This window comes from Ammodytes marinus, assembly GCF_949987685.1.
Source record: "Ammodytes marinus genome assembly, chromosome: 14".
Lineage (NCBI taxonomy): Eukaryota > Metazoa > Chordata > Actinopteri > Uranoscopiformes > Ammodytidae > Ammodytes > Ammodytes marinus.
This window is the reverse complement of record NC_137218.1, coordinates 22,338,053-22,360,637: the sequence shown is the minus strand read 5'-3', so window position 1 is coordinate 22,360,637 and position 22,585 is coordinate 22,338,053. Positions and strand designations below refer to the sequence as shown.

Below are 22,585 nucleotides of genomic sequence, written 5' to 3'. Positions count from 1 at the left end.
CTACTTTAAATCTCCAGCCTACAGTATTTAATCAGAAGGGAAAAGGCACATACAACAGGGATTCAAATCAGCAAGACATAACACTACCATGACTAGTGGTTAATGAAACAGCACCTCTGTATGCGAGAAAGCATTTCACCATCTATGTTAACGATCAAGTAGATTGACCTGCACATGTGAGGAGGAGAAAAAAAGTGAAAGCAGAGCTTGATGCTTCTTGGTTAAGCTGAGCTACGTGTTTTCAAATCTACAAAATCTTGTCAAAGACTCATCAAATACACACAAGTGGAACACGGACGACTTCATGAAATAGGGCTAGAGTAAATATTATAAGAGCAAGGTATCTTGCTCCTTTATGTCTGTACCGATACAAGTTACAGATATACACACCTGTAAATGGTAAGACTTTAAGGTCCGGGCTTCATTTAGTATGATTGACTTTTGTACCATTGTACTGTTGTTTTCTATTGTCAATTATGGAGCTCCAAATGGATGACTTATTAAATATACTTTTCAATATATCAATTAATAGTTTCTTGCAATCACCCATGGTCGTCACACAACTTGGGCCTTAGAGGTGAACTCCATCGATTTGACATATTTAAAGTTTGATTACAGACCTCAGGAAGAAAAAAAGTTCTATAGAGCCTTAAGTGGGTCAAGATAGAACTGCTCCAAGTCTGATAAATTGCCTTCACTGATGTCACTTGAGTCAGCATCGGGTGGAGTTTAAAAATCTGGAGTAGGACTTAGAAATAAGTTAGTTTATCAGAAGGCTCTCTGCTTGAGGCAGGACGCTTGTTGAGCTACATTAGCTGCATCTCCATCAAGAGTTTGACAATGTTGCAAGAATGCAATGCTAACTTTGTGGACTACTCTCTACAGCTATGTGTAATTTGCTAAATGTCCTTGCAAAATGCATCAAAAACCAGTAGAGCTGCATTAATTGATTGCTGTAGAAAGTCAACTTCCGACATGAAAATACTTAGTGAAAGACATTTATGGTAAGTTCAACTCACCCATACATTACGATCGATCAGTTTGTAAGCATCGACTGAGCAGCGGTGAAGGAAAGTGCCGGCCAATGAAGTGCCCATTTGTAAAGTTATGCCCTGCAGTCACCCCCAGCGGGCTTGTTATTTATAAAGCAGGACTGCCTTATCTCCTTCTGTCACTTCTCCTTGCACACTCCACAGGGACTTCTCTGCTACTGAAAGCTGTACTGAATTATTGATGAAGCGCTTTAAATAAGTCATCAGGTTGAGGCTGGGTTTTAACCCGTTGTCTGACAGCACGGTAGAGCTGGTCAAGTGACAAGTGGGATAGGGACAAGACTCCATTAGCAAGAATAACAGTTTTGACTCATTAGTACAGCATGCTGTGTGAGGGCGGGGGAGGTCAGGTTCAGACAATCAGTCAGTGGATCTTTTTAGCCAATACTTGTGTGTGTGTGTGTGTGTGTGTGTGTGCGTGCGTGCGTGCGTGTGTGTGTGTGTGTGTGTGTGTGTGTGTGTGTGTGTGTGTGTGTGTGTGTGTGTGTGTGTGTGTGTGTGTGTGTGTGCGTGTGTGTGTGTGTGTGCATGCGTGTGTGTGTGTGCGTGTGTGTGTGCGTGTTCCATGAACTTGTGTAGATTAAGTTTTTATACAGGACCTTTACTATTTTATAAATCTACTGTGATTGTGTCCCAATACATAGCACATGATTCAGTATAGTTACTGTGCTTGAGGTTTGTTTTGAAGTCTTTTAGAGAGACAAAAGCCATTAACTTCCTTCATCCACGGAAAGACAGTACCACAAATCAATTTCATGACTAACAAACTAACTGAACACAGTAATGTTTGCTTTCCCATTTATGAACAGTATCCCATGTACATCTTACCCAGTTCAGATAAAGCTTGGGAAAATAAATCATGCAGTATGTCCCCACTTTAGTCCTCCTTCCTACATTATTATGAATTATAAATCTTTTCAAGTTCATACAATTTAAGAAAAATATTATGTTTTTAACACCCTATAAGGATCCACGGTCTAATGACAAAATCCACACTGACAGGTGACAATATCAATTGGACAAGTCTGGGCACATACCTCAGTAGTCCAGTGAATGTTTATCGCAAAATGTCATAAAGGAAATTCTTCTCTTCACCGAAAAACAGATTTGTAAAATGCATACACTCAAGACATTTCAGAGAGTTACATATCAACATCAACTAGCCCAAAATACCAGGGATCACAACCCCAATCTATATTTAAATCATGGCATTTCCGCCCTGTGGATCCTTCAGCCGATCTCTCAGGTCGGGCTCAGGGAATGGGAGAGCAGCAGGATAAATAATGATTGTCACTGCTTTTCATGCATGGTTAACCATCATTGCTCTTTCAGGTGTCATATCAGATGTTCCACTCGCTGAAGTGTTAAGACCTGTTTGACGTATTCATTCATCGTCTGTTGTCATATGTCTTGACGTGCCCAAGTGCAGAACAATGAAGTTTGACTGAAGGGAATTCCATGTTCAGAAAGAAGACACCTCTCTTTCTCATGGATGTCCCGCAGTCATACGCAAAAAAAAATTAAAAAGGATATGTCAGTTATACGTTTGAGGGCGTTTCATCAAGAAAGTGTATATGACATATTTGGTGTGAAAGCATTCACAGCATTGATATTCTGCGTATTTATTCCGTATTATTATTCCGCCTAATTCATATATCTTCAACATGCTTCATTCCACAAACTTCCTTCAACTATCCTCATATTCAGCCCATTTTCCACATTATTGCTTTCATTCAACATTTTCTAAAAAAATCATAACTTCATAATTAATAAACAATTTAACCAAAATTATGAAACGTTTAAAATCGCTTCTTCTCACTCAAAATTCATCCTACAAACTTGATTCAAGTATCCAAATGTTCAGCATAGTTCAGCCATTAATATTATGATAAAATAATTTTCATAACATTCATAACTTCAAAAATATGTAGGGGAAGGTGGGGTGATTTGTGCAACTTTTTACTCAAAGTGATTTTAAAGTGAGGCCTTGACAGTTATGTCTCCAACTCAAATATGTACATATATTTCAGGATGTTGTGCATCCCTGGCAATAAAAACTTTGGATCTGGAATAAACTGTTTAAGAAATATAGCTTTCGGAAAAAAAGTTGTCTTGTCGCACAAATCACCCCACGTAGTGGGGTGATTTGTGCGTCATTTTGTCACAATGACAAAGTCACCATCATCATCTTTCTGGCCATCTGAACTCTCATCAGTGGTGTCGTTAAGTGGAATTGAGATGTCACTCTCTTCTGAGCTACTGTAGACAATCACTTTCTTTTGGTGACCAGCGTATACAGCCATGCCACTGGCACAACTCTCAGAAATGTACTTTGCACTAGTTGCTCCGTGCTTGTGGAACCAACTGCCACCTGACAAATGTGATTCCCCCTACATTTCTGCCTTTAAATCAAGGCTCAAAACCCATATGTACACCCTGGTGTTTCCTCCCCATTAACCTCTGCACTACTTACTTACCTCTGCACTACTATCTGTGTTTATGTGGATGTATGGGCTTTACGTCTTTTATTTTGGTTATTGTTATTTTACCTTCATTGTTTACCTACTGAATGCACTATGTACAGCACTTTGGACAGTGCAAACTGTCATAAATGTGCTTTTATAAATACATTTTACTTACTTACTTACTTATAACTCACCCAGGCCCTTGCGCACAAATCACCCCATCCCCAGAATTTTGGATAATAGGCATGATGCAGCAATTTAGGGTTGACATCGTGCTAACTATATAGACTCAAAGTGTAGCATACCAAAGCACTAAAACATGTGTCAAATGTTTTCAAACGTGTCTATAATTGTTCAGACACAATAATCAAAAAACCTTGATCATGGAAATTTTACTTTGAAAGGCAAAACACAGTTTTTTGAGCTTAAATGTGCTTATATCTTATTCCTTGTGTCTCCCTTCTTTACAGGATGAGTCAAATGGATGGCTCTTCTTAAATATGTGGTCACATTTCCAATTTCTTCCACGGTTTTCTAGAAACAAGGGGTTTTGCAACTTCCAAAATGCACAAATCACCCCACCTTCCCCTATGTGGATTTAAAATTTTATTTTCCAAAAATTACTCCACTCAAAGCGGAGGGGAAAAATTCAAAATGCGTTAACTAATTTTTCATACGATAAACTTCATTCAACATTCTACATGTTCAGCTCCTTCAGTACATTACATGGTAGTATCCTGATTGAGCTGTACACAGGGTCGGGGGTTCGAGTCCCCATTCTAACACAACATTTTAGACTTCAAGGTCACTGTGACGTTGCCTTTTGTGACTGCATTATCTCATGAACGCTTCCACGGTTTTTCTTCAAATTTTGCACAAATGTTGATTTTGACTCAAAGATGAACTGATTACATTTTGGAGGTCATAGTTCAAGGTCATAATTCATTCCTCATTTCAGCTAGAAAGTCCATTCAAACTTCCAAATATTCCACATTTTTCAAACATTCTATTATTCAACCATTCTGTTCATTCAGATATATTCATCCTTCATCAACATTCAGCAGTGAAGCGTCAGCTTCTTCAGCATCAGCTTCAGCAGCGTCAGCAGTCACACCGCAATTTCTTCAAGGAATTGCATTTCTAGTATGTGTTAATATTTCTTGATTTGTGCACATAATTCAGTTGAGAGACTATTAGCAGAAGAAAGGGAAACATAATACCCAGTCTGACTGATTCTGCAGTGGTGGCAAACACCCAAGTGCCAAGAAACAAGCTCAACATTAAGCCGGGTCAATTTATTTTTTTATATATATAATACATACCTTCTACCTACATATCCTAACCACAACTCTGTCCTATTTAAAATATGGTTTTCCCTATGACCACAAATTCTTGAACAGAAATCCTGTTCTCAACATTGATCTGATATCAGAAATAGCTAAACTAGACCTGAAGAAAGTATCTGAAGAGCAATGAGTGTATCATGAACCACACTGAGAGAGAATGTCTTCCTGTCCTTGGGTGTGAAGACCAAACGTTGTTTAATTAGAGCCCGGTCTGATGGAAGCTGATCATGGTCTAATTGTGTTTGAAAAGAACCGAGAGCCCCACTTGGCTGGGGTTCCTCGGCTCCTCTAGATTCTTTTGTCAAGTAGAATTCAATTATCCTTGCTTCAGCACTACAACCCTTTGAAGAAGCCTCAATACACTTTGCGGATGGGCCACTGTAAACAAACACAGCCATCACCTTCACAGAGGATTTCCAAGGATATGCTGTAATTAATTAATAATTAATAATTAATTACTGCAAACAAATCTGTGTCATTATCTACCCCCATATTTGTCTTTCAATATTTGCCATGTTTTACTATTAGGTCTATTTGTATTTGCTTGGAACCCAGCTCATATAAAGTACTAATGGCTCTTAAAATTGCTTAACTTTGTGTGTGTGTTTAAGCTGCTGTGTTGTACATTATCAACATGGCAATGTGTGGAAAGCTAGGAAACTAAATTGTGATTCATTCATAGGAAACAAATATGGATCGCATGGATCATAAACCCCCCCAAAACAGCAGGTGTTATCCCGAATGTGTTTAACCATCATAGCATAAGGCAGTGCTTCTCAAATGGTGGGGCGCCGTGAGTTGTCAGGGGGGGGGGGGGGGCGCGGGCTGCCTTGATTTCCAACTGACCAAAAAAATAAAAAATAAATAAAAAAGTGCTAGCAAGCGCGATGTGTGCTTGTGTATGGTCATATCCGCGCGAAAGGCCGCGATTTGCAGTAAATAAATGTCCACATGTGTCTCCAAGTGTCTCTGTAGGCTATTTTAAAAGATATCAAGCAAGTAGACTAATAATAACATTAATGAATTATTGGTTATCACATCACAGAAGGCCTATTGGCCTATAATAATTTAAAAAAACACCACCTTAACAATGTTTACAGTTTAAAAATGTTTTGAATGAAATGCAAACCTCAGTGAATCATTTGCTCTTGTTTCTCTGTCCTGAGATTCACACAGACTGAGCAGTCTTGTTTAAATGTTACAAATTGAGCTAATAAACTGAACTTTTTTTTTTTGCTGCAGAAGTTATCTTAGATAATTTTTGTTATCTAATCTGATAATAAGGTGATTGTATGCAGAATGCTCGTGCCAGAAACTCATACAGTTTTTTGTACAGATAAATAAATAAATATTAGCAGGTTCTCAATAGTATTTCAATTTAGGGGGGGCGCGAAAAAAATTCTGTCCCTTAGGGGGGGCATGACAGAAAATAATTGAGAACCACTGGCATAAGGTACAGTATTAAAAAGCTTAGGTCAGTCCACTATACTTCTGGTGTATGCGACAAAAGAGCCAAAAAAATAATAATCCTATTATTCTTAATTAGTGTAATGAGTCAAATGTTTGTACCAAACCCAGATCTTAATTATCACTCTTATAGGAATAAATTAGATAGTGGCCCTTTTTTACACCTTTGGGAACTTGAAATTATTTTGTATTTTATTTGTATCCCAACATGATTTATAATCATGTGCACAATTATACAAGGAAGGAGGTAAAAAAAATTCACTTTGTGTGTTCAGTGGGATAGATCAGTCTAAAATAATCTATGAGCAATACAGTATTTGCATATGCTGATAGCAGAGCATAGGCCACAGTACTCCTTTCATTCAGAGCTGTCCAAAATGATAACTAATGATTGAATACAAATAGACCACAAAAGTACTATAAGATAAACCAATACATACTGTACAATTACTGATCACCTGTGTACACCAAAGCACACGTAACACACAAAGGCAAGATAACATCAAGAGACCAGCCAAAAATACCACCAACATAATTTGTCCATAATGTTTTCCAAAACATATCCTCCTGCTGTTCACACCCATAACCAGACGTTGTCTGAGGAGCAGACTATGAATGCATCCAGTCTCTCAGTTTGGGACTAAAATCATTGGAACCATAGTCCTCAGCCACCTGCACCTCATCAATGCCAACCAAACAGGAATGAATAGGGACATGAAAAAAACAGAGTAAAGAGAGGCATCTCTGGAGCTCCCAGCTACCGCCAGCACCCAGGAGCTGTGGAAAGCAGCTTTAATGATGTGCTGTTGCCCTCTAGTGGTCACAAGTTGTTAGCTGCGGTGTTTACTATGAAGATCCCTCAATCTAATCTCTGATACAAATTACAGTCACATCCATCATTTGTGACAATTGTATCTCTTTTTCAGCATCATATTGCTCAAACAAAGATACATAAAATAGATATCTGCCAGGAGGGGTCAATCCCTTACCAGACTGGCTGCGAGGGCGGGCCTCAGCGAGATCTGAGATGGCTCCAGTGGTCACAGTTTTCCTCATCCTGGAGCCCGAGGCAGCAGCTCCCAGTGCAGGCTTTGTCAGGGCATCATCGCTGCTGGCTCTTTTTAGCTAGAAAGACATCTGCTGTTAAGTATCAACAATGTAGGTCCTACAATGTTCTCATAATGTTCTGATTTGATTTAATCATTGTCATCATTAATGGACATGTGCAACGATGTTAGTATGTGTTAGATTGTTTTTACGACTCACCCTGCTGAGGCGCTGTTCTGAGGCCAGCGTGTTGGAGGATCTGGAGGTCTTCATGGCTGTGGAGGTGGTGCTTGAGGAAGACAGGGGCACGGAGGCCTGTTTGGCCCTGTCCTGGAGTCCGGGCTTGGGCAGCCCCACCTTGGTGGCGCCCGCTTTCAACATGGCTGCACCTCAGCTAACTACACCTGGGAGAGAAGTCGAGAGAAGAGAGGACATTTTTGTATAACACACTTTTGAATGGTTATCCTCGAGAAAAATGATGTGCATTAATGTGTTGGTGTATTCACTGCAGTACAACAGAGTAGCTACCATGGAGCTTGGAGCCAGATTCTTCCCAAACAGATGCTCAAGATTGTCTCTTTGAAGGTTACTCTCTTTGAAGGGAGCTCTCAACAAAACAAGTGACACTGTGCAATTGTATTTTTACTTGTACACTTGCTGTTTCTGACTGACACAAGTTGATAGCTTTATTTTTAGCCTCGCCCACAAGTAAACATGCTTTTTACAAGCAACCCATTGAATATAACCGCATTATAATATTACATTTTTTTGTTTGCAATTGCAACCCAAAGACCAAACGTTTATGACTTTAATGGGCAATATAGATCTAAACATTTTCAGGTAAATACCACTACTTCAAAATAAGGTAAGAAATGAGAATATGAAACTACAATTAAAATATCCTGTTACAACTAACATACTCTATCGATAGCTATCGATGTGGATCAGAACTAGATTTGCTCTCTCAAGCACCACGGCTGTACAAACCTTAAGAGGATGTAGAGAATAATAGGCAGGACCTTTGCTTAATGTCAATAAGAAGACTAACACTGTATTAGGCTTTTCCAAGATACACAAGCCAGGCATTGCCTCTGTGGGCTGCTAAGGTTATTCTAGTAGCAACAGCAATGAACCACTTCCTGCTAGAGGGAGGAGAGAGAACAAAATCTCTTATCTGATTTATGCAAACCAGCAGCACTGACCAACACACAGACATATCTCCACAGATCTGGTAGGAGGTATGCAGCCATCTACACCCAACACTGTCATTCCTCTGTAAGAAATGTGATTTAAAAAAAGCAGTTCAATGCTGGCTAAATTCTTCTAGCTCCAACAGGATGTGGTCACACAGACTGTTAAAGGTGTGCATTTTAATGTCCAGAAGGAAATGTACTCGTCTGGGGCAAAGAGTAGTCTGGGAAATGGAAAGAGGTAGGAGTGCACTTAACCAAGGAGAGATGTGCACTGGTAAAGTGCTCTGTATCTCCCAGTGGGCAAGCCGACTCATTGGTCAGGGGAAAGGTAACCTGATCGTCTGCCTCTAATGGGGGCACCCTGGAGGGTTATTGGGGAAGACAGCCCCCCCCCTCCTCTGCTCTAACCTATTGACTTATTTCATTTGCTGGAATAACTGAAATGTTGCATGCGTTTAGATGATCAGAACAGCTCAGAGCAGTGATGCTGCAGTAAAGAAAATATTGAATAACCAATGGTTGGTGGCCCTTCATTATTTTGATTTATGATGGGTAATATATGCAATAACCAAAGATGACACAGGGGTACTACATCAGCAAACAGAGGACACCCAGTTTAAACTGCTGTTTTATAAGAGAATGTTTGTGGGTGCTTAGGGATGATTAAGAACACACTGTATGCACTTTGTTTGAATTTTCGTCCATATGAGAGCGTGTGTCTCCCTGCTGGGCCATCATATGATACTAAGAAGTCTCCAGGCCAGATCCTGTGACTCACTCCTGAATGGCCTCTTTAGTGGAACACCTCAGCTGAGATGGCTAGCCTCACTTTAGATCAGTTTACAAGTCTACAGCACCACGCATTGCCAAGCATACATTTCACCTGCTTTGATCTCAGTGTAGGCTAAAATGAATAAATAGGGAAGTCAGCTAAAATTGAGGATGTCCCCCATGAAGTTATATTATTAGGGAACTATCCAACAACCAAACATTTTGTGAACCTAAATTAATTAGAAACTTGTGAAATAATTAAGATATTTAAAATATACCAGTCAAGCCTTATTGCACCTTAGTTAGACTATTGCAGGTCTCAACTCTGCAAACATGACCTCTGAATATTTCTCTGCAGCGATATGATTCTCAGGAGCCTGAACTGTGTCCCACTTACTTTACAGTGGCCTAGTTGGGAACCCAAATTTCTTTGAGAGACAGACAGATCGTTGTATTTTAAGACTATCCAAGAGTTGTTAAGACCTACAGTGTGAGTTTCATATCTCCCTGAAATAGCAACCCTGCTAACAAAGACGACATACTGTACATTTACGGACTTTTACCGCACTACAGCTTGCACCGTCGGACAAAAAAAAAAAAGCAAGATGATGGCATCTTGGCTTAAACAAGGCTGGTAAAAAGCTATATATGGAAATAGGCTTCACAAAATACAAAATTAGAAAAACTAAATGTTACTTGTAGTCACCACAGCCATAAGTAATGGGCTGTCATCCGCCTTAATTATATTGCTTTCAAAAAACGGGAAGATTAATGCAATGGCTGAATATGGGACGGAGCGTTCTTGGAGTTTCTCGGGTCATTTCTGACAGTTGCTGTTGGACAGGACTGCTGAAAGGAGATAAGAGGTGGGCACTAGGAGTGAGGACGCACTGTTATCTGTTTGGTCCTGGATGAAACAACCTCTCAGACACCATCTGATGTGAAACAACCCTGAGGGAGAGGACCATGTGCTTTCATCACACAAGGGGGATCAACAACACTCAAACATAATGTTACTTGCTCACCAATTTAGATCAATTCAAGAAATATGATAGCTCAACACATTGGACATGTCATACACAACATTACAACATATATTCTTCACTACTCATTTAAGAATGTACTTTGATGTCATATTCCTTCACTAGTCAAATATAGATGCAGTATTTAGAAAGTGTATTTATATTTTGACTGAAAAAGATCCACGCGTATAATTATTTGAAGGTGTAACCTGCAGTAAAACTGCTGCTCAGCTAAAAAAAAGGGCCAGATGTTCAGCCAAAAGCAATAATTATTCTTTATGAACCTTAACGCTAACAGAGGAAATACCGTCTTGCATGGTACACACTCCAATATGTTCCAATGTGTAACTTGGCTGACTTAGCTCAACACAACCACAAATCGCCTGAGCTCACATGGGGGAAATCCTAGCTAAACAGTCCGTCCTGACCACTCTCTGACCTTAAATACAGGTTGCCCTGGTACAACGCCGGATGAGCCAAACGCACTAAACATCAAATGTTCGGTTTGTGTGTTAATGTAGAATATTGAAGATAATGAAATGCATCCTCCAATCGCTAGGATCTCTCTAAAGTTTGCATAAGGACAGACATCCTGCCACTGCCTCTTACACGGACCTCAAAGCTGTGATCAGATGTGTAAACAGCAGTCTGGCAAAGGAGTGGCTGGAAAACCAGCTGGCTTTGCTGTGGTTACACTTAATTAGGCAAAGTACATTCAGATGTACTTAACTGCTTTAGTGCAATCAATGCATTATATTCTTCTATCCACAGAGAATACCATTAAAACCATTCCAGCACTGCAACACACAACAAAGCATAGCCAAACATTGCTTGACAGCTATGTTGAATGCTTTACCATCATACCATGGTACCAGCAGATCACCAAAATCTCTCTTGGATCACAGATTCATGCTGAACTACACCACCAGCATTCAGATAATATTTGAACTAATAAGCATGCCATATGCTGGTGACTGCATCCGAAATAAAAAAGGATATAAGATGCTAGGTATGACTGTGTGTGTCATCACATCCTGTGATGTGTTATTTCCTGACTGGCTCATCGGTTAGCATGTTAACTTTATAAGGCTTAAACATAAACCTTGATATAACGTTTTGTGTGCACAACATATGGATAAATGCAGCAATCTCAGGTCTGCCACTTCTGTAAATCCTGCATGGGATCTGCACAGGTTGCAGAGTTTAGCCAAGACCACATTTCCCTATTCAGAATTTTACTTTCTGCAGTTGACAGAAATGTGACAAACTTGGCCGAAATATCGGTAGCAGATGTTCTTAGTCACTTTCTTCCTAACTCATTATATAAAATGACTTCAGCTTTTCCTATTTCAAACTTTCCTATTCTTATCCGACAGCCACACACAACTTCAATCCAAAAAAATAAATAAATGTTAATAAACATTGTCCTTATAAAGCACAAAAACAACAACTGAGATTGAACAGAATATTTGAATATAGTCTGAGAGCCTAAGGTAGTGAGTAATGACAGATTGAGGTCTGAGAAAACAGTTGACTCACGTGTTTGGTCCTGGATGCTGTCCTAGAGCCTGCCCTCTGCCTGATCACCCTGAGGCACAACTGACCAAAATATATATATGTCCTTTGCTGAGCTCCACTGAGTGCGTCTATACGAGCGAAAATGAAGGGTCAGGAGCAACGTCTGTCGGCTTCAATACAGCAGTCAGGATGAGGAAGTACTGCAGGCTGGCAGCCCCAGTGCTGTGTGCACGGTTGGCTCTTTCACTCTCTCTCTCTCTCTCATACAAAGAGGAAGAGGAACAGCGTCTCAGCCATAAGTATGTTTTTCTACCCTCAGTTTTTCCAGACACTTTTTCTTACTCACGAAGAACAGACAGCAAGAAAGGGAGAATGGACCAGGAGGAGGAGGAGGAGGAATAAGAGATTTACAACATGTGGCTCAGAGAATATTGGGCCGTACACTGTCTGAATAAGGACAATGATTTGTATCACGAACACAGCCTGAACTGCTGTTGTTTGAAAGGCAGTTGTCTGGACTTTGTTCTCAGGACAGTGGCTTGAAATTTGATTTTAACCTGGGAGCTGCGTGTTTGTGGTTTGTGGGCAAGACACAATTGTTCCATTGTATCATTAAATTAAAAACCACAGCTGTGTTAAGCAAGTACTTGTGCTGCTTCTGCAAAAAACTCCTGTGAAGTCTTTGTACACTATGTCCCACTCAAAACTGAAGTGTGAAAGCACAGTAGAAATAAGGATTGATTTATGACATTGTTATGAGTCCTTTAGTGTGTGCAGTAGGCTGTTTGGGACGCTACCAACACTATCAAAGCCAGTCTTTGTCTCAGAAACACTTCTTTATGTGAGAGTGGATTATTTGCGGAGGCATTCTATGCTCCAGCATACTGGTCTAATTTGGATCCCACAACGTACGGCATGCCAAGGCCGTGGAGCGTGTGGGCAGAGAGCGTATTGCTCTCTGGGCCGGGATGAAACAAGCTTCAGTTTGTGGCAAGTGGTATACTGAGGAACTTGGTCAGACCACACCCCTATACCACCACAAAAACGGGCTTTTAAACAGGGTGCTTGCAAAGGGTTGAGTAACAGTTCAGAATGCTTTTAATGCACCACATTCTGTTTCCCACCATGCTTCAGATACAGATGTCATGGGACAAACACTGATTATGTAAAGTTGGACACAACCTTATTGGTTGGTAAACCTTGTCAACTTGTCAAATCATTGTACCGTTTCTGTGATTTTTCATAGCTAGCTGGGATAACACCATAACCACAGGTCATACTTCCCCTATCTAATGTCAGAAGGTGTCTGTTGAATGTATTATTGCACTTTTAAACTGTTAAACTATGGTTTTATTTGTTTTTTTCCTAGGATGGCAAAGGAGAGTCATCTTTAGAGATACAGAAGACACATGTGACTTTGTTTTCTATTCCAGTTTACATGCCTGAAGGGTGCAATGTTTGAAAAATATTGACACATGACTCAAATTGACTCTATTCCAAATCAAACAAGGAAGCGGAATACTCCTCATTATAATACATCATCCCTGAAGAGCAGGTGTGGTGAGCATTCATAAAGGCATTCATATTTCACTCAAAACAGCACGTAATGACTTTTCACCACTACAAGGTTGGTGCAAGATAAAGTCAAAAAATCACTTTAAGACTGGACCGACAGATGGACACAGCCATCCATGGAGCCATGCCCATAGCATGGCTGAAATGCACTGCATTTCTTGGAAGGGTGTAGACAACCATGTGCATACTCTTATACACAGTGTCACCAGCTACTGCTTTTTGTTTGTGTACAGGCACGCAGACCAACCCAGTGCACCAAAAACTACTTTTTAATTGTAAGTGGCATTTGAATAAGAACAATAGTCTGAGGTGTCCTGATATAGAACATGGACTTGGAAGAAAAGGGAAGAACAACTTTCATGTCCACCTTGCTAACTCACTAGCACAACAATAGGAGTAATAATACACTGACCATGGATGAAGCCACATATTAAGACATTTCTAAGAATTTTCAATTTAAAAAAACTTCCATACTGCCAAGACTGGGAGTATTGCAGGAATTAAAACAACACTTAGAGAGAGAGAGAGAGACAGGAAACCGGATACAGCAGACCCCAATGAAGCAGGCCAACCCCCATGAATAACTAATGAGGGGACATAAATCCATGTGCCTGGATGCTCACTAGGTGACGTGGCTCTCAAGGGATTCCTGCCATTGTTTGATACACTTCTCGGTCAAAACCATTAGCAAGCACGACGGCGCTCAGAAGAGCCGCATGCTTCTCATTCTCTTCCTTTTTCCTCCGTCTGTCCGCAGGAAAGAAGACTGAGTCAGACTCTCCGCATATAGACGCAACACCATTGCATGCGATGTGAATGTGTGGCTTCAAATATGAAAGTATAGAGCCTATATTCCTCTTTATACCACCCAAAACTGACAACGAAACACAAGATACGGTATAATTACAAGTTCAATGTCAAGCTGCATTTTTTGTGCACAAAGACATTTGGATCGTGTAATGAGTGTGGGAAGTCAGCTCCAAACATCTTTAAAGATTTAGTGGTATCTGAACAGAACATTGATGTCTTGGATTCAGTCTTTGCTCTGGATGTGGTATGTGGTGTAGTATGGTCTATGCTGTGCACTTGTCCCCATAAAAGCAAACAATTAATTACACACTTAAAGCCACGCGGTTTTGAATGAAAACCCAATTTTCAGGATGTCAAAACTATTTGACAAAACAAGAAGAGATTCAATTGGTCAAGTGGTTTTTCATTTAAAGTCACAGTACGGTAGTCGCTTATTTATTGTGCACTCCCTGTGTGTGTGCCATTTTCACATCTGAAATAAACAACGTGCAGATAAACTGGCCATGGCACAAGCCAAGCAAAATGAGAATAAATAAATATAAATGTAACACAGCTGGAAACCAATCAAAATACTCAAAAAAACGCCTTTCAACCACAAGCAGATATTATTTTTCTGTTGGTGTCATATTCATGTAGCAACTGCTGCTACTGATATCACATTACAAACAGCAGCTGACCATCTGATGACCATCTGCCCTACAGATGTCCACAACAGAAAACATTGCTATATTAAACGATAAATTCTTAAAGTATAAATTAAGATTCATATCACTGAAACAGGAGGTTCTATTTGAGACTCCAGTTTAGGCAATATGTGCGATAGGTAAATATGTGTGATTACGTGTGCATGCATTTACGATGCATTAATAGTGCCTGACCACGTCGACAGCTCTCGGTGCATCTGTACAGCACCTGGCTCCATGAAAAAAACAGTGTGTGCAAAGTCATTATGGAGGCTAACGTGAAACAGGAAGTGTGTGGGATTAGTCTGTGTCCCATGCTGTGAGACGGTCTCTGCTCTCCCCCAGGGTTTCCCCTTTTTGTCTGGAGGGATCTGAAACTAGATCGCTGCAGGGCGCAAACCTCTTTCTGAAAAGCCGTATTGGGGAAGTTACAGCCAATTTCTTTTTCTTCCACAAAACAATATAGCAAATGTGTCACAGTTTCTGCTGTCACTAGCAATTTGAGAGAGTTGAAAGAGAGAGGGATACCAAACACACCAAACATTCCTACAGCTGTACAAATATTAAGAGAGACTTTAAATCGTTTTTAATTCCTTGGAAATGAAAACCCTTAAATTACAGCTAGGAAGCAATAGCTTACAAGTGTTATGTGTATGTATTGTGTTTGAGGCTATTCATTATTTTGACAACTGCAGGTGTGTGGTGAGTGACTATCTGAAATTATTGCGAGGAAGAGTAAAACATTAACCCTATCAGGCTTCTTAGTATGATACAATAATTTCGCTACTTAAAGTAGAGAAAAGCTACTCCTCAGCAACTGAATATGAAATTGCCTTAAAATGAGATACACTGCTTAAATCAGCAAAGTTTAGTTTAAGAAGAGATGAGAAGAAAGTTAAGGTAATGAGGAAAATGCTGAGTGGATTTCCTGTGATGTGGGCATAGATCAATAGGTTGTTTGGCTGGCTTTTGGGCTTACACAGCAGCAGGGGGTTCCCAAACTTTCTAAAAAAAAATGAAGTGCTTACCATGGGATCCTGGCTCATTAATTGTTTATTACCAAGCTGGGAAATTTTATTTCCCTTTTCACATATCAGATAAAATATTCACTACTTCCAAACTTTATCATGACATTTTCATGCTATGACTTTCTATGAAATTCGTGAACTTGAATCCAACTTATATATTTTTTTAACTACTAATGTTCTAATGAGTAACAACTAAATAAATGAACAAGTATACTCACTGACTGTTCTGCATAAATTATTAAATCCATAAGCAAATATTACAATATAAAAAGTCCTTGTTGCAGCAGACCTGGGTTTTCGAATCCAGCCCGGGTCGTTGCATGTCAACCCCTCTCTTCCCCATTTCACCTGCCTCCCCACTCTCGCCATAAAAAATCATCTTTAAAAAAAAAGATTTAAATAATTCTAGTCATTTTGCTGCTGATAATATTGTTTAAAGTGGGATTAATCTAAAAATCCTTTTTAAAAACTTTTTGAAAAAGGTATCCACATCCTGATCAGTTTGGCGCCAGACAAACAAGGAATTACCAATGCACTGTGCCACCTCTTAGAAGGAACAACCATCCACTATTTCCCAAAATAATCATCTTCCCTGGCTTCACCAGTCATACAGTAGTGTGAGCTGAGAATGGATACAGTCTCCATGCATATTTCATCTGCTTCATCCTCCGTTTCATCTCTCAAGAGCTGGGCTCCCTCGTGGGCTAAACTTCCTGTTCTTATGGTGTCAAAGTTCTTGTGTGATAAACAGTCAAGAGCCACGTTGTAGAAACTTCAGCTGCTTTCCTGTCTGCCTGGCTGGCTCCATGTACAGCGAGTGGGCGGATTCCATAGAAACACTAGCATAGCATCCATGAGAACTGCGAGGGAATAAAAAGGAACCCACTTCACAGAGCTCAGTGATTTTCCACAATGGAACATCATAGTATTAGTGCCACCGATTAGAATTACTGTGTCTGTGTCTGTTCCCTGTGTCTTTTGAGTTTGCTACAGCACACATACTTGTGCCATGAGAGCTCTTTGATGTACATAGTGGGTGTGTTCAAGGTAACCTTTGTGAAGAGAGACAAAAAGAGATAACAATAAGTCCAAATTCTTTGAGCCATCGGGCAAACATTTAAATGACACTCCCCACACACACATGTCACACGTGTAAACTTGCTTGTCCTGTTGACCTAGATGGGATATCAAATCATCTGTCTGATTATTCTTAGCTTACACGTCACACTTCTGCCCAACACTGGTCCTGCAGTGCTCTCAGGCTACAGTGCAGGCGAGAAAAGCTGGACATTCACGTAAAAAAAAAAAAAAAACATATCTCTCATTTAACTATTTTTTATTTAGCTCAGACGTGGCCCAGATGACCCATTTACAGAAACGCAAGCAATCCTTTGAGCCAGTGAGTTACACTGTGATGCTAGTCAAGTATTAGAACTGCTTCCTGGAAGTCCCAGAATGAAACAGAGCCAGATGAAAAAAGATGCTTGGAGTTAACTTCCCTCGCAGGCTAATGTACAAACGTCTCATGCAGAATAAAGAGTGCAGCTCATTTTTTCTTGCCTCTTGGTACTAGATGATGCTTTAGAAGAAATAACAGAAGTAAACTAGCCTGTCATTGCGTTGGAGGCTGGGAGCCATCTGTGCCTTTGGAGGGCAGAAGTATTGAGTAAAATAACTGCAACCTGCTGACAACTTACTGAGCAGCCTCATTTTATGTTAGAAATACCACTGCTTCTCTACAGTATGCCAACTGACTGAAAGCTACGCCTGTGTTCATTCCTGCTGAAATCGGTCAATCTCCTCTTATTTCCTCAATTAAAGCCTCGTCCAATGCAGGAGTAGAGGACGTGCCCCTTCAACTGTATGCACACCAACGTTCGCCTCTTGAGGGCAGATAACAACTCTTTCTTCTTGGATCACACTGCTTTGCCCTGAATACATGTGAGAAAGTGAACTGTCTGGGGAGACCATGCAGATAAATTTGTTTCTGATGACCATATTCGTTTTTTTCCTGAGATTCTCATGCCAGAGAGGGTAAGAGGTAATGTTACAAACAAAGAGGGGTCAACGTTCACAGCAATAAAGGCTAACTAAAAGGTCACGTAGGGACACAGACAAGAATGCTATGGCAAACTGACTCCGGAGTACAAAACCATAAGCGAGGCTACATGCATTAGATCAGATGCATTAGTTGGTGTGATATATATCAGGTCACTCCGATGTGCTGAGTACAAATAGACAGTTGTGTTGCTAAGGATTGACTAAGCCCAGTCAGCCCCTCTCTTCACATTTACAACCACCAAGCGAACACATATTTGCATGTCCTGTAGGCCTATTCATCCCTCAATTTGAATAAATAATACACAAGACATTGGGCCTCATTTAGATTTCTTAAGAGAAAAAAAATTATATAGCATTTTATTTCAACTTTTCTTTTGCATTTCAACTTGCCTCTTTAAACAACACATTGGATTCAAGTTGAAGCATTTTGGAGCAGCACACAGCCTGTAGACATTCACACAGGCTTCGAAAACAAATCTACTCTGACATATCCAACAGGAAATAGCCCCGAGTATCGTTAAGAGAGAAATTCATTTCCATCTCTAACCAAATGTTTCCAAATAAAGGTTATGGCTTCATCATTACTTGAGATTGAATAGCATTATAAAACCGTTCCATAAATTAGGCCATTTTCATTATGAAGGCAATATTTTGGAAGTGTGTATAAATTTGATTGCCTCAAGAGTCAAGAAGACACAGAATTTTCCTCCTAATGTCCTCCACTGATTGACAGGTCATTACAGGCTAGCTACCACTCCACACAGAAGCTAATGGACTTGATGAACTCAGCACCTATACAGGCTGAGTTGCAGCATGAGGTTCAGGAGGAATGCACACAGGTTCAAATCATTACAGCTTGGTGGGTACTAGCCTCTTTGATCCTCCAGCTTCTAAATGTGGAGAGTATGAGTTTTTGTACACATGGCTATCCCACCTACCGTATGAGTCGCAGTGGAAAAAGTTCCTGTTGGCTCGATTTCGTGTTCATTATTTTCAATATTTCGCAATCCATATTCAAATTCCTCACCAACAAACCCTGCACTAAATTCCGTGACACTGAACAGAGGGCAGACATTATTAACAGTAAGGATTTAGACTAAGACAAGTGCCCAATGCCTTTGGTGGTTTTCTCAGATCAGAATGAAAATTCTCATAACTATTAGTTCAACCTCCACAACATTTGGTCATTTGAGCACATCATAGTAGCAATTTCTCCTGCCTCTGAACAAATTGCAAATGCTTTTGGACATGTATCAGTTGCTTACATACAATTCTCTGCTGTTTTATAACATTGTCATTTGCTTATGTCATGTCAGTCAAAATGAACTATACTTATGGATGCTGAATAGTCGTTCCCAATAAAACTAATAGTCTTCATTTCATTGCTTGAGTCATTACATACACAATTGTTGAACTAGTTATCAAATTCTGTCAAGCTAATGTTATACCTTTTCTTTATCGTAGATACTTTCCTCGCTGCATTGCAAGGGATAATATCTGTTGTGATGTAGATGAAAATATGTGGCCAGACAGACAGGAACGTCTGGATGTGCCAGAATGATTTACCTATATGTTCAGTTACAATATGTCCTGTTATATTGTTCACATTTGTGCACAGCTCTACCAAAAGGGTGTTTTAAAGGGTTGGTTTGGGTTAAGGGTTGGTTTGTTCTAAATAAGTCACTGAAGTGTATTTTTCTTTTGCACAATGCTGTAGAATTGCAAAGAGCATATACAGTAAAAATGTGAAACATACGTATTCAGTGTCTTGTACTCACTTACTCCCCTAACTACAGCAATGTGTAACTTTACTGTAGTTTTCAAATGGCTGTACAAGTAGTGTATAGTGCTGTCTTGAGCATTTTCAGGTAGTGTCACCGAGTTCTGACCTTTTTTTTGCATTGGAAAACACTGAGAGAATAAACTGTCATAATGAAAACATGACAAAGCCATTTGACTATCTTGTTCATAAACTATGGTGTCAAGACTTCTCATTTTGATGACACTGGCAGTTTCATTGACATGAATACTTGCTTTTGAGGAATAGACTATCCATTTTGAGCAAGTGACGTACTTTTGCAGGTTATCCACTAGGTTTTGCAGTTTGCACTAATTGTTTTGAGAAATGCACTAACTGCTGTGCAAATGTTAATAGTGATGTGAGAAAAGCACCAAAGCGACTGAGAAAAACTGTAACATAGTTGTTCAATCCAAATGTTGTTAGCCCACCCCCACCTTGACTCCTTTCATTATAGCATTCACAGAAAGTAGAACGCTCTAGTGCTGCTGCTAATTTTCTGCTTGCAGTCCGTAGTGTGTAGTATAGATAGATAGATAGATAGATAGATAGATAGATAGATAGATAGATAGATAGATAGATAGATAGATAGATAGATAGATAGATAGATAGATAGATAGATAGATAGATAGATAGATAGATAGATAGATAGATAGATAGATAGATAGATAGATAGATAGATAGATAGATAGATAGATAGATAGATAGATAGATAGATAGATAGATAGATAGATAGATAGATAGATAGATAGATAGATAGATAGATAGATGGGTATATTCCTGAGTGTGTAGTGCTGCAAAGAGATGAGATTCCCTTCAGAATGTAATACATTCACATTTATTTTTCCCCAGTGAGCATAGCGGTCAAGGAGATCATCAAAAATAATGTACTGTCTAACAAAACAAGCCATACCACTGCTGTTCAACTGGACATGGGGGCTCCTCACATAACCCCTGGCTATAAATAGCAAAACCATGACAGGAACTGCCTGGATATTAGGCTGAGCAGAAGAGCAGCTATAGAAAAACGGAGTAAAATGTCATCATGCTACAGGCTGTATGGGTACAAGTTAAGTGTGAGTCAAGACAAGAGATGCTTGTGCCTTCATCTATGAAAATCACACAGTAATTAAATCATGTATTTCTCGGAACTCTGAAAACTGTATCAATTCCCTTAGTGCTATAGTCTGACTTTACCATAACGATGACACAAGAACGGCATCCTTCTACGTTTTTTTTTTTATGTCTAGCACAGCCTGTTCTGAACACAGCCCAGAAGCTAAAGCCAGATTTGGCTTAGATTAGATGTCCAAGTATTTCCCCTTTTTGGATGGTTAACCATGAGAAAAACAAAGGGTGTAATTACCGACAAACAGCATTCACTTTGACCGCCTCATAAATGACTGGTGCGCTGTTCATATTTTGAAGTGTCTTTTCTCCTGATATAATCAAAAGGAACAGAAGAAAGTGAAAGCTGTCATTTGTTTCCCATTTGGATTCTCCCAAAGGACCCGTGCCTTTTCCGCTGCAAGGCTGGCCTCTTCTATTAACACACGAGACTATAACGTAAACTCTGCAATTGGGATATTTTCCAACTTTACTTTCCCTTTTGTCGTGATATGTTGATGTTTGATGCCATGACCAAAATAGCACGTTACCGGTTTATTATTCAAGTGTCACTTATTTTACGGCTGAGAGCTGATGTTTCTGAAACACTTTGGTACTGTAGTTTACAAGTAAATATTACGTGGCAAGATTAGAGTTTCACACAGGAGCTTAGTCAGGATAGTTTTCCCATAAGGAAGCATTTAAGGGCAGCCTATTAAAGACATAAACAGCAAACTAAAACAAATAATTACAATGAGCCCTTGTTTGAGTGCTTCACAGGGCACAGATCTAATGGGTTACAAATGGCTGGCTGATCATGTGAAACATAAAATACGCCTGTGCACTGAAGTGATTTCAAAGACAGTTTGATCTGCCAGTATATAGGCTGTATTGCAGGTTTATGTCAGGAAAGAGACTATGAGAATCCTACGAAGACGCAGGTGATAAACGGCCTCTTGCTAGTGTACATTAAGATCCGCGAGGGAAGCTTTTACTGATAGGCTACATATTATTGACGTCATACAATTATGAAATGAAATATTTGTATTGAAAAAAAAAGACAACTTAACACAAGGTGGCCAATAGCACAATAATCAAATAATTAATAATCCATTTACAATAGGCCTAATTCATTTTTTTCTAATGTAAGTTCAGTTGCAGCATGACCTGTCAATGTAACTGCCCCATGTGCCACCACACAGGACAAAGTACAGAGCTGTGGTTGATAGTGTAAAACATTAGACATCTCTTGGCAACGACAACACTATCACCGTATTAACACTTTTGTTTACAACCTGTGCAAATAAGAACAACAAAAGGGATGTAGCCTATGTAAAGCAGATGGGGAGTGTTGATCGATCAAGAATCCTGTTGTAGCGTATAGCCTACTCTGCAACGTTAGAAAGTAAACAGAAAATGTCAGGATGCATAGCCTATCTGAAGCCATGTAGAATAGAAAATACTATGCTGTGTTATGGATAGTGACACATTCAATTAGCGCGAAAACACCGGGTCCTTTGGCTAATTTTACGACATAAGCTACGGTAGCCTATCTGGAGAGTAGACGTCTGCTTCAAAATTATTTTGAAACATTAAATTAGAGGAACAGAGAAGACTGTTACCGATGATGATAACAAGCCAG

General features: G+C 39.7%; 1 protein-coding gene across 2 annotated transcripts in view; it reads right to left on the bottom strand.

Moving 5' to 3' along the window:
• specc1 (sperm antigen with calponin homology and coiled-coil domains 1) overlaps positions 1-22,585 on the bottom strand; it is a 73,259-nt gene that overhangs the window by 50,427 nt on the left and 247 nt on the right. Inside the window, exons 1-3 of one of the 2 annotated variants that reach the window (XM_080040405.1) lie at positions 11,903-12,016; positions 7,597-7,781; positions 7,320-7,455 (exon numbers count right to left, since the gene is read on the bottom strand). In XM_080040405.1, the coding sequence (XP_079896531.1) occupies positions 7,320-7,455; positions 7,597-7,758 (298 nt within the window). In that variant the 5' untranslated portion in view covers positions 7,759-7,781; positions 11,903-12,016. Of the gene's footprint in view, positions 1-7,319; positions 7,456-7,596; positions 7,782-11,902; positions 12,017-22,585 lie in introns of those variants that run through there. The other variant, XM_080040404.1, reaches the window with a different exon arrangement.